General features: G+C 32.9%; 1 protein-coding gene across 1 annotated transcript in view; it reads left to right on the forward strand.

Moving 5' to 3' along the window:
• Positions 1-4,621: 4,621 nt before the first annotated feature.
• The window catches only part of LOC143251702 (protein DENND6A), a 47,265-nt gene continuing 37,922 nt past the window's right edge, over positions 4,622-13,964 (forward strand). Inside the window, exons 1-4 of the mRNA XM_076502951.1 lie at positions 4,622-4,867; positions 8,594-8,632; positions 8,917-9,069; positions 11,896-11,976. Of these exons, the coding sequence (XP_076359066.1) occupies positions 4,715-4,867; positions 8,594-8,632; positions 8,917-9,069; positions 11,896-11,976 (426 nt within the window). The 5' untranslated portion in view covers positions 4,622-4,714. The remainder of the gene's footprint in view (positions 4,868-8,593; positions 8,633-8,916; positions 9,070-11,895; positions 11,977-13,964) is intronic.

A 13,964-nucleotide genomic window follows, 5' to 3' on the forward strand; every position in this document is an offset into this window, starting at 1 on the left:
TCCTTCCTTCGTCACACCAAACGCGCTCGCTCTTTTAAGCGTGGGGGCATTATAAAGTGACGGTTAATCCCAATATTCGTTGGTAAAATAGTAGCCCAAGAGTTGACTGCGGGTGGCATGACTAACTGCCTTCCCTCTAGTCTTACACTGCTAAATTTGGGACGACTAGTGCAGATAGCCCTCGTGTAGTGGCCCGGCATGGCCAAGCGTGTTAAGGCTCGTAATCTGAGGGTCGCGGGTTCGCATCCTCGTCGCACCAAACATGCTCGCCCTTTCAGCCGTCGGGGCTTTATAATGTGACGATCAATCCCACTATTCGTTGGTAAAAGAGTAGCCCAAGAGTTGGCGGTGGGTGGTGATGACTAGCTGCCTTCCCTCTAGTCTTACACTGCTAAATCAGGGACGGCTAGCACAGATAGCCCTCGAGTAGCTTTGTGCGAAATTCGAAAAATAAACAAACAAACAAACCCTCGTGTAGCTTTACGCGAAATTCAAAACAAACAAACCTTCCTTCGTTATAACGATCGGCCTTGACAATATAATTTGGCTGTTACATATACGCATGAAAACACACATACAGACGCACTGCTATATAATATTTGTAAATGATTTTTGTATGTGGTTTAACAATACCTAAAGTACTTAGTAAACCCATATATCTTTTGTTTGATTAGATATTCTGACAAAGGCCTGGAAGTTGAATCTGACTTGGTTTCAAAATATGTGATTATTTACACACTTTAACCAATTAAAAGAGAACAACGTCCTTGGTTCATCCGCTCCTACAAGTGAATGGGTCGTTTCAACCAGTCAACAAACCATAGAAGCGTAATTTTTATGTTTTACATCAATTTAAAATATTTTTTATTTAGCTAGATAAATAAAAATAGTATGCGTTTTCTACCTCCTTATTTTGATATACACGACATTTGCCATTTATTCTGGTGTATTACATACTAAAACCTAATGATGTAATTACATTACAGATCTTGTACCAAGGGCTGGATATGATGCCAGACAAACAAAGTGAAAGATAGCGCTTTTTACACATATTTAGTTGTTTGTCTTCAAGCGAAAATACCTTAACATTATATGTGTGTGTTTAGGAATAGCTAAGCCACATCGAGCTATCTGCTGTGTCCACTGAGGAAAATCGAACTCTTTATTTTCGCGTTGTGAATCTTCAAACTGTTCCACAAAGGGGCTTATGGATTTTGTTCCAGGCAAATTAATTAGGGTATGAGAGTAAGACAAAAGGAATAATATTGACGATGATATAAATACATATGTTGCGAGGTCAAAGATCGCCATATGTCGAAAAATCGTTCTGAGTGCGAGTTATGTAGTTCAAAAATGTTTAAACATGATGATTAATATAACCGAGATTTGTGAAGGCAGAAATAAAAAGAACAATGACAAACACAGTGTCTAAATTGTGATGACGTTTACAGTACTGTTTATTTGATTCCAATACTGATTGTTAGAAGTAAAGAAGAGAGGAAAAGCTGGAAAAATGAAAATAGTATTACATGATGTCCTTACTTTTGAATTCACCGACTTGAGGGAGGTCAACAGAACCTACTGCCAGATCTTTTTGGACAAAAAAGTGATATTTGACCATAACTCAGTTATTCAGAGAACCACATGAATACTTGGTAATAATATTTATATTTATTGTAAAGTTCTTCGGGACGTCTTCTGTCATCCTTCATTTTGAATTGTTGACCAGAGAGAAAAGGCACCACCCAGGGACGTAGATTTTTTACACCCGATGAGGGTCTTTAGAACCTGCTGCTAGATCTTTTTAAACAAAATAGTGGAATTTGACCATTACTTTGTTATTGGCTAGAGAAAGATCAGAAGAACCTGCTCCTAGATATTCTTGGACCAAACAGTGGGATTTGACAATCACTTTGTCATTGACTAGATAGAGACCAACAGTATATCCTACCAGATCTTGTTGGATTGAATAGTGGGATTTGTTCATCATACTGTGGTATTCTTGATTTAAAGATATAAATAAAACCATAAAAAGTACTTCGAATATTTGACTTTTCCTGAGAAAGAAACTGATTACCACGACAAAGTGTTGATTATTTCTGCATTTTTTATATTACGTTTTTCCGATGTTGAGAAGACCAGATTAAAATAAAACTAAACAAATTTAAAACTACAACACGTTTGTTTGAAGTTAAGCACAAAGCTGCACAATGGGCTATCTGTGCTTTCTCCACCACGAGTACTGAAATCCTGTATCTAGCGTTGTAAGTTCCCAGACATATTGCTGTGCCACAAGGGGTATTAAAATAAGATGTGTATAATCAACTGTGGAAATAAAACAACCGGAAAAATAGGACTTGTGCAGCGGGCTCTAGCTCTCTCAAATTTAAGAAACAGATACTATGAGAGAAACAAGTATTAAGTATTTTAATATTAAAATTCTTATAATGTACTTGAGACTTCAAAGAGAGGGACGCGAATTTTTTGTTTTAAGTATTAATAGTATATAAACCCCCAAACCCTCAGTTTCATAGTATTGTGTAATAGCCATTGGACTGTATACAGCCTCACACCGTTAATAGGTAAGTGATGCACAGGAACATTTAATATTTCACGAATAATTATAGCATTATGGTACAGGTGTTAAGCTGTAATCATGTTTCTACAACTCCATTTATTTCACTACTTACTGTAATTGTTAAGTACTCTAAGAGAAGAGGTAAACTTGTTATTGTGATTATTAATAAGGTAATTATTGACATACCAGTAATTACGAGCCAGTATTAGGAGAAACGTAAATATATTTATAATGTATTTAATTTTCTGTTGTGATTAACTGGATCACCAGATAATATCAGACGGAGGAGGATCCTGAAGTAAAGAAGAGAAGAAAAGCTAGATAAATAAAAATAGTATGCGTTTTCTACCTCCTTATTTTGATATACTATTACACGACATTTATTCTGGAGTATTACATAGTGAAGAGTGGCTTTTAGCTGTTTTATTTCTAGTTGTCTCTCTTTCTTTATTATTCTTTGAATATACCACATATTCTTCCCATAAACAATATTGTTGATATACTATGAAGATTGTGTAATAATGTAAATTGCAGTGTCCTTCAGTGGTAGATTAAGTGATATCTTGAGGTTACAGCCTCTCCTATGTTTGAGTGAGAATGAACAATACTCTGTCAGAGCTAGTCACTCTGAGCAAATTCAACTTCACCTGCAAAGTAGGGAATCTTAAATTTAATTTGTCTGATAGATCAACTTGGTGTGATAGGTTTTGAGATAATATTCTACTGCTCAAAGCAAGGAGAGGCAAACAGTGTTTATATTATGTTATAATAAAAATTGTTAATTGAACTGGCTGTGATGACTGTTTGTTAAAGAGGCACTTGTAAACATGTATTGGTGACTGTACAGTATACTTGTATAGAACGATGTGTACAAAGTCTTCCACCTTTTGCTTGATTATTTACTTGTATTTTCACACTGTGTCCAGTTTTTTTATTTCGGTCTCATGAACTCAGGTGTCCAAAGAAACACTGTATTACTTCATATCTCATAATGGCTGGTATAGGTATTAACACTTTTATTGATAAAGAGAGAACAACGTTTCGACCTTCCTAGCTCATCTCCAGATTAAGAAAGGACTATATTACTTTGTATTAGATATCTTGTGGGATTTCCTGTTACCCGGTGAACATATCCTCTTGCTTTAGAACTAATCAATTTTACCCTGATAGACACCATAATACTGAAGAGTGAAATTTGAAAGTTGACTTCATCATTTTTAAGGTGTTAATTCGATTAAGACAATAATAATATATTATAATTTGCTCAACAACCTGTTTTTACACTTTTCGTATATTGCTCACAAGATCACTGTTCAACTTAAAGAGGTAAAATAAAAGAGAAACATTTAACGCGTTATATAATCACCCTTTTTGAATAATGGATATTTTAATAATTTTAATTGTAGGTTATAAACTGATAAATAACTGGGCTTAGACTTACAAAGCTAGAAATCGGGTTTTGATATCGTTGACGAGCATAGCACATTTAGCCGTAACTACAAACAACCAAACCAAAGACATAACTTGTACTGCTCGAAGTTTGACTCGGATTAGTTATATCGATAATAAGATATATGGGGTGGTTGTGAAAGTTACGTGATAGTGTCATTGTTTGTGTATTAAACTAGAACATTAAAAGTTGTTTGAATGATCTGAAACAGTAACTAGGATTTCAATTCAAATTCTTATAATTTCATTTGGAGATGCCCCCGGCCCAGTGGTAAATATGAAGGCCTATAATTATAAAATTTGGATTTCGGTACCCGTGATAGGCACAATGCAATTATTCACGGTGTAGTTTTGCGCTTAACAACAAAGCAAGCGATTATTTCAAGATTACGTATGAGTAGCTAAACATGCAGATACGATATTGCATTCATGTTTTTCTTTCTTTAATTTGAATCAAACAGGTTTTTTCATTCATTTTTTGGTATTTGAGTGAGATAAGAGTTCTACTCTAAATATAAATATCAAGACTGATATGTGTTTTATTTGTTTTCACACGACATTAATTTCGAAAAATATGAAAATGACAAGCTCTAATAGCATAATAGGCTTAATAGTAAACATGCAGATACGCTTGGTAAGTTTTGACAAAGCTCTGGGCCAGAGGTTAAGAATAGCGTTGCTATCAACATGGCGACGTACTGTGACGGTGGTGAAGATGAAGACAATGATTTTGATGTTGGAGGAGTGAAACCAACTGTTTTACCATGGGATAAATTTAATCAGTGGGTGTATGGAATATGCATTGTCACATTTGATTTAGAACTCGGACAAGCAATGGAAGTAAGCAGTCTCACTTATCTTTTTAATTCCAAAAAACCGAGATGATCTTCTTAAGTTCTACTAACTTCCAGTTCTGATGTAGTTACATATTATAGAAATTTGGAACACAAGTACAAAAATTAAAGAACTCTTGAATTAAAACTTAGTTTGACTTAGAATTTTATTTATACGTTGTAGGTTTATGTTCTAGGCTAATAAAAACAATCTAGCCCAATCTTAATATTCTTTTTTCTTTTAATTTGACAATATGACACCAGAAGTATCAATATTAAAAAGAAATAAGTATATAGCCCAATATGTGGCAAACTTAGTGCAGTAGCTTCAGAAATAAATACGTTAAATTTATGTGAAGAAGTAGATATTACAATAATTATGATGCTGACAGATAGATATATAACATAAGCATATTATTATTATTAGAATATTAAAGGAACAGTAAGCTATTCAAGTAAAATCTTTGCTAATAAATACAGAATATAATTTATAACAATATAAACAAACATTTTTGCAAGGGTCTTTAACCCTCACTTTATTTAGTGATCTTATATTTGCCCTTGGTATTTTTAGTGTGACTGTAACCAACTGACCAAACAAATTTGTAAAATTATTATTTTTTTAATGCTAAATATATAGGAAGCCCCAGCAGCAGGTTTGAAGGTATTTCTTTCAGATATTTTTGGGACATGTAGTTGTTAAGGCCTGTGTAACCAACAGAGTTATAGACTCACAGGCAGTTTAATGTATAATTATTTCAAAACCCAGTAATGTTCATATGGGCCATTGACCAGATATAATTACAAAATAACCAGTAATATTATACTTTGAACTGACTGATTGTATACAATTTAAACAGAGTAATTTAAGTGAAAGTTTTATATGGAAATGCACAGCCTTGTGTTGTATGTAGACACATTTAAACATAATAATTGTCTTTACAGCAGTTATATTTTCTCACGTAGATAACAGTAAGGTACCATTTTGTGACTGAGGACTACGCTTGCACATCCATTCCTGAAAGAAAGAAAAATAAACATATAAAGCCACCACCCACATCAACAGTATTATTCATAAGTGCTTGTAAGGTGGAATATTTCACTATTGCTTGTGGCAAATTCACTCTAAGTTAAAAATTGAATTAGAAAAGTAAAACTATCCTAATTCCTAATTTGTCTTTTCCAAATTCTAGATTTGTGGTCTTTATCCCTTTAATTCCATGGATACAAGTTCAGTAAGGAAGCCATTTTCCGTTCTTTTCACAAGAAAGATTAAGACATCTTAACTTCCCTTGAACTCTTACCAGTATTCCTTCTAAGATGAAATCAAAACTATATAGATTATTTCAAGTAAGATCTAACTAGTGATTTGTATAAGGAATTATTTACCTATTTTATCTTGTAATCAACATTTACACCAGTACATCCCAGAGTCATGTTAACTTTGACACCAACAACAAAGCAGTGTTTTGATGGCTCGAATAATTTATATTTACATGTGTTAGTCATAGTTAAGTTTTTTGTTGTTTTTTTGTGGGCAGTTTTGGTTCTTTTATTCTATAAAGAACATTTGGGTTATTGAGAGGGCTCAAACAAGAGCTATTAAGGTTCATATGGAAATGGATGTTGATAATATAGGATTATGGGAATAGGATGTTGATGTTGGTTATATAGGATTATAGGAACAGATGGTAATGCTGGTTATACAGGATTACTGGAATAGATGTTGATGTTGGTTATGCAGGATTACGGGAGTAGGGTTTGATGTTGGTTATGCGGGATTACGGGAGTAGGGTTTGATGTTGGTTATGCGGGATTACGGGAGTAGGGTTTGATGTTGGTTATGCGGGATTACGGGAATAGATGTTGATGCTGGTTATATAGGATTATGGGAAAAGATGTTGATGTTGGTTATGTAGGATTACGGGAGTAGGGTTTGATGTTGGTTATGCGGGATTACGGGAGTAGGGTTTGATGTTGGTTATGCGGGATTACGGGAGTAGGGTTTGATGTTGGTTATGCGGGATTACGGGAGTAGGGTTTGATGTTGGTTATGCGGGATTACGGGAATAGGGTTTGATGTTGGTTATGAGGGATTACGGGAGTAGGGGTTGATGTTGGTTATGAGGGATTACGGGAGTAGGGGTTGATGTTGGTTATGCAGGATTACGGGAGTAGGGGTTGATGTTGGTTATGCGGGATTACGGGAGTAGAGGTTGATGTTTGTTATGTGGGATTATGGGAGTTGGGGTTGATATTGGCTATGTAAGATTATGAGAATAGATGTTGATGTTGGCCATGTAGGCTCAGATTTTCTAATTTATTCTGTCCTGAAGAGAGAAGGGTGAGAGATAATTAAATTGAAGTATAAAAAATATGAAGGAATTGAGACAGTTTTTCATATTGAATTCTGAGAGCAGTAGGATGATAGATGATAAATGTAACAGTTGAAAAGTTCAGATACATCCTCACTTCAAACAGTTTTGTTTGTTTTGCATGGTGATAAGTCTGTGGAATAAGCTGCTGTTAAAAAAAAATTAAAAGCTACAACTTTAAGAAAAGGGTTAATGAATATTTGAGGGTATAGATGCTATATTTAGTGATTCTTGGACTGTATGTTGAGGTAGATTGATATTCCATATATTATATTTATTCATGCTGCTGAGTGAGTACCCATCAATTTTATAACCCAGGTGCATTATCTTGTACTTAATATAATTAAGGGGCACTTACCAAGTTTCCTCCAACTAACCAAATGATCCATGTCATCAATAAACCTTAATAATGTATTAATTATGCTTCTAATAATAATACTAGATAAATAAGAAAATAGGCTTAAGCATGACCCTGCCAGTAGTGAAATAGTTCTGATTTGCCCAGATCTTGATAACTGCAAACTAAAGTTCATCTTTAATTCATTAATTCAACCTCAACTAGAAACATTCAATTAGCTTGTTCAAATATCATCCAGAAATCTTTAACTGACTAGTCCAAAGAATATCTAGCCCTCTTAAACTGATTAGCTTAAAATCATCTAGAAATCTTTATCTGATTAGCTCAGAGATCATCTAGACCTCTTAAACTGACAAATATAAAGATGGTTTAGAATCAGTCAACTGGCTACCCCAAGATTGTTTCAAAACCTTTAACTGACCAACCCAAAGATTACCTAGAAACTTTTAACAAACTCAAAGCTCAGTTGGAAATCTTTAAGCAACTAGTTCAAAAGATCATTTAGAAACCTTAGCTAACCTAAACCTCATTGAGAATTCTTTGACTGACCAAAAGCTCAACTAAAGGTTTTTAATTGGTCAACACAGAGACCAACTAGAAACCTTTAATTAGTATAATAACTTATATTTCATCTTTATTTTTATTTTTAATACTCCTATTGTAATGACATAACTTATAAAAAGAAGAAAAAAAAGTACAGACTTGATGTCTTTGGTTCATCCTCACTGTAACTTTATTGTGTTTATTATACCAGTAACATTTTTAAGCTTAAGTTCAACTTTTTTATGTTAATTTCTGTCTTCAGTTGTATGGCTAAGATATGTAGCGTAATAAATCTTTGGCTTAGTGACTTAAAATTCATTGAAAACTTATTATTCTTAAGGATGATATTTCTGAATTTCAAAATAGATGTGTTAATTGTTCTGAAGACTATCATAAACCTGATTCATTGAACAATCTTGATTTGAATCTGAAATATGTTTTCTTTATTCTTTGGTAGATGGTGTATCCAGGTCACATCAAGCTTACAGAAAAAGAGGTTGGTGTTAACTTTACCAAATATAATCAAACTAAAAAAAAAAAAGTGGGTTACACCAGAGAATCTGTAATTAGAGTATTTGTGTGTATCCTGATTTAGCATGCTGAGAAAGTTGTTGTCTTTGATATACATTTTTTTGTACTTTTATGTTCTAGATAAAAGGTAAGATAAAAAGTACATACATTCCTTAGTACTCTGAAAGAGCAATTTATATAAAGTAACATAGACAATTAGATTGTAAATACATGTTATTTCATTAGTAAACAAATTTTTCTACCTTTCAGAAAGCCAATATCTGCTATCTTTCTTTTCCTGATTCAAATTCAGGATGTATGGGAGATACTCAGTTTCATTTCAGAATACGCCAGTGCCCAGTCAGAAGGCTGCTAATGACAATGAATTCCAGCTATAATCAAAACTGTCCAGTTGCCTTGAAGGTAAGATCTCATATTTTTCAGAGACAAATATATACCATCTGTCCAGTTGCCTTGCAGGTGAGATGTCTTGTTTTCAGAGACAAACATATTCCATCTGGCAAACTGCCTTGCAGGTAAGATCTCTTGTTTTTAGAGACAAACATATTCCATCTGTCCAGTTGACTTGCAGGTAAGATCTTTTTTTTTTCCCAAGACAAACATATTCCATTCAAAAATGTTTAAACTCTCACATAACCATTATGTACCTACATTATTGTGGTGTTTAGTGAAAATCTTTTATATTGTCTTTTCAAGACACCCTATTTATATAAAAGGTAAAATTTTGAAAAGAAAGTGCCTGTGGTAATACCTTGCAAAATCATTGTGAATATTTCATTTATCACATATAAACCAAAAAATGTTAAGACAGCTTGCATGTAAATCAAAATAAGGGTTAAATTTTGGGTTATATAACTCACAACACCCCAAAACCTACTACCACTCTCTATTTACAATTAATTGTGAGTATATTAGGTAATCTTAAATTCATTAAAATAATGTTACAATTAGCATCACAGTAAAAACATCTGTTAGTAAAAGCTGTCCTTAAATACAAACATCTAAGATAAGTAGCTGCCACTTATAGTCTAGTATTACAAGTAAATAAGAACTATAAAACCTTTTATATTTTCTTGACATATAATTATTTTCTTTTCTTGTTTTGTGTATTTTTTTTACTAACACAGTAGTGAAATGATTTGATAAGTTTTGTTTATGCTGTAATTTGTTTTTGATAAACTATAATTTTGAATTTTGCTGTTAGGTACAGTTTGAGAATTTCTCTTTTAAGAATGTGCTTTTGCTTCTTATATTTCACTATAGTTTTATGGTGTTGAATTTTGGCCCATCAGTTGAATCCTGATTATCCAGGGTAATTAAGGGGAAAGGGGCATGAATAACACAAAAGTATAGAAGATATAAAGCATGTAGAAGCTTACATATGTGTGTCTGTTTCTAAAAAAAATAAAAAGTTGAGAACCAGAATTTTACATAACATATATTCAAAGTTTTACGTAGCATACAGCTCAGTAGGCTTAATATAATGGTTTAAAATAACAAGTCTTTGGTTTTTATATCACTCACTCTTGAATTGCCAAACACAACTGCAAGAGATATCACTGTTGAGTCTCACTTACTATTTTTAATAGTTTCAAGGCTGTGTCGGTGCATGTTGACATTTTATTTTCAACAGGTGTAAAAGTTATGACACTGAAGAATAATAAAATAATGAAACAAAATAAGAGAATAAAATGTTGTGAGAGAAGGTTTCTGTTGTAACTATAGCTGAAATAGTTACAATTATATAACAGCTTGGATCATGTAGTGGTTAAACCACAAAGCATATAATCTGCTGGAAGTCAACATTATACTCTTGATGCAAATGAAATAGCTTCAGTCTTTTTATTTACACACACACATACATACTTGCACACAGTGTTTGTTTGTATAATTGGTGATTGTAGCTTTTCTTGAGACTCGTGATGACAAGAAACCAACTTGAAGTAAATATGTATTCTTAAGACAACTGGTATGGGTATTAAAACTTTAGGGCCCGGCATGGCCAAGCGTGTTAAGGCGTGCGACTCGTAATCTGAGGGTTGCGGGTTCACATTCTGGTTGCGCTAAACATGTTTGCCCTTTCAGCCGTGGGGGCGTTATAATGTGACAATCAATCCCACTATTCATTGGTAAAAGAGTAGCCCAAGAGTTGGCGGTAGGTGGCGATGACTAGCTGCCTTCTCTCTAGTGTTACACTGCTAAATTAGGGACGGCTAGCACAGATAGCCCTTGAGTAGCTTTGTGCGAAATTCCAAAACAAACAAACAATTAAAACTTTAATTAAAGTACAAAACAACATTTTGACTTTCGTAGGTCACCTTCAGGTTAACAAAGAAGATGGCCTAAGAAGGTCCAAACATTTTTCTGTACTTTATTTTAATTAAAGTTTTAATACCTATACCAGCTGTCTTGAGAATACATTTTTACTGAGACTAATTGTACACACACACATGTATGTGTACACACATTTATTTGTGTAGTTACAGCTATATTGCACTATCTTGTGTACCTTTTCCTAATACATTACCAGGCAATGATATAGAAATAACTTGAACAACATTGTGGTCACATTGATAATATATATGTCTGTGCATGTGTTTATATCTGTACATACAAACATGTATTCTATATGTGTGGTTGTGTGCGTGTGTATATGTATATACTTTTTATTATATATATATATTTTTTCTTCCATTTATTAACTAAGTAGATCTGGTCATATTGATAATTTATATATATATTTGTGTGTGTGTATCTATATATACTTTTTGTTACATATCTATTTTGTTCCATTTATAAACTTTAAGTAAATGTGGGCATATGAATCATACGTTTTCAAGTTGCTTTAAAAAAGGAAAAGATGCTTTATTTTCTCAGCCAGCATAATATTCACATTATGCACACATAATAAGATTGTTTATGAATGAACATAATATTATAAATGTGTTTTTAACCCCAGGATGTGTACATGTATAATTTATGTAAGAGAATTGGTAGAGAAAATTTTCTTGGTACAATCTATATATCATGGTGAATTCTATTAAGTTTTATTACAAACAGCATTTCTAAATATCTTTCAATTTTTAAATTCTCTCACTCTGTTGATAATAAAATATTTCAGTGCTGGTTGAAGCTGTTCTTCATTGTAATCTAGTATTCTGAGTATAAACATTAACATTATTTGTGTGCACAGATTTTCAAATGTTAAATATGTCTTTCTATTTTTAGATTGAAAGTCCATACCTGTATGGCTTTGTTTACTTCCGTCAAGTTAAAGATAAAAGTGTTAGAAGAGGCTACTATCAGAAGGTTTGGTACTTTTAATACTTTAAAATTTGATATGGAAAATATACAACAGCTAAGGCTTAGTTACAGAAACACAGGACTAATCTGGCAAAAATGTGTAACAAAGAGGTTGCGTCCAAATATTATAAGATATTGATAAGTTGCTCTTCTCTCAGATGTAAGATTCCAGATGTTTTCTTATTTGTCAAATTATTCTTTTGTTAAGATGCTTTACATTCTTTGACTGGACTGTGAATGTTGGCTCAGTTGATAGATTTACACCACTTCTGTTGTCAAACTGGCCATCCACTCAACTCTGGTGTAAATAGACTTTATCTGAGATTAATTTTGGTGTTTACATCAAGCCACATGCTATAAGTTAGGCCATCAGAGACACAACATTAGTACAAATAGACTTTATCTGAGATTACTTTTGGTATTTATACCAAGCCACATGCTATAAGTTTAGTCATCAGAGACACAATACTAGTATAAATAAGCTTTATCTGAGATTACGTTTGGTGTTTATACCAAGTTACATGCTATAAATTAGATCATTAGAGACCATATACTAGTATAAATAGACTTTATCTGAGATTACTTTTGGTATTTATACCAAGCCACATGCTATAAGTTTAGTCATCAGAGACACAATACTAGTATAAATAAGCTTTATCTGAGACGTTTGGTGTTTATACCAAGTTACATGCATTAGATCATAAGAGACCATATACTAGTATAAATAGACTTTATCTGAGATTACTTTTGGTATTTATACCAAGCCACATGCTATAAGTTTAGTCATCAGAGACACAATACTAGTATAAATAAGCTTTATCTGAGATTACGTTTGGTGTTTATACCAAGTTACATGCTATAAATTAGATCATTAGAGACCATATACTAGTATAAATAGACTTTATCTGAGATTACTTTTGGTATTTATACCAAGCCACATGCTATAAGTTTAGTCATCAGAGACACAATACTAGTATAAATAAGCTTTATCTGAGATTACTTTTGGTGTTTACACCAAGCCACATGCTATAAGTTAGGCCATCTGAGACACAATATTAGTACAAATAGACTTTATCTGAGATTATGTTTGGTGTTTACACCAAGCCACATGAGATTGTTTGTAACCCATTCACTGCAGCTGTCATTTGTTTCTGCTGTAAGCTACAGCTGTGTCAGAAATGGAGTTTTGTTGATGTCATTCTGCGTGCTGACTAGAAAAGACAAAAAATATTTGACCCATTGTTCAGTTACAATACTTAGGCATATGGAGAGTGCTTTGATACCCATAAATACAACTTATCAGTTTTGGGAGGAAATTTAAAAATGAAATCTCACATATGGCACAGTTGCAGTGCATGGAAGAAGGCTGACCTGTCTACACAACAACCACAGGAAATAGGTTAAATGGCTGATTGACAAACATTGTCTAAATGATGTGGATCTTTTTTGAAGGTACCAAAAGGTGTTATTGAACAATAAAACTATGGCTGAAACAAATTATGAGCAAAGGTCTTTCTTTAAGATAGTTTTTAGGATAATAAAGTTTATCAACTGTAACAAAAATTGTTTGTAAATGGCTAAAGAAAACCTAAAACACAACAAAATATTTTTTTTTAAGCCAAGAACATTCTTTCTAGAGATTCACAAAGTTATTAAAGTGCAGTGGTTCTAAGTAAGAGAAGTTTTTCTTTCATCAGACATTATTTTTGTGTTAGAAATTGTTTATATGGAGCCAATTAAACTTGTAAGGGAGTGCAGGTATGTGAAAAAAGATTGGCAAAATTGACTTAATAATTAGCAACTTTTTGTTGTAAGTGAAAACATATTACAAAAATATTGAATGTTAGAGGTTGTGAAATTATTTTCTATCTTGTAAGTTAAGTTGTACAAAGGATGGCAGAATTTTAAGATAGGGAAATTTCAGAATAAAAGAATATAGTCAACCATATGTGATTTTATTTTACTTTCTTAAGGAAAATGAACAGAGTATTCAT

This window comes from Tachypleus tridentatus, chromosome 6, assembly GCF_004210375.1.
Source record: "Tachypleus tridentatus isolate NWPU-2018 chromosome 6, ASM421037v1, whole genome shotgun sequence".
NCBI lineage: Eukaryota > Metazoa > Arthropoda > Merostomata > Xiphosura > Limulidae > Tachypleus > Tachypleus tridentatus.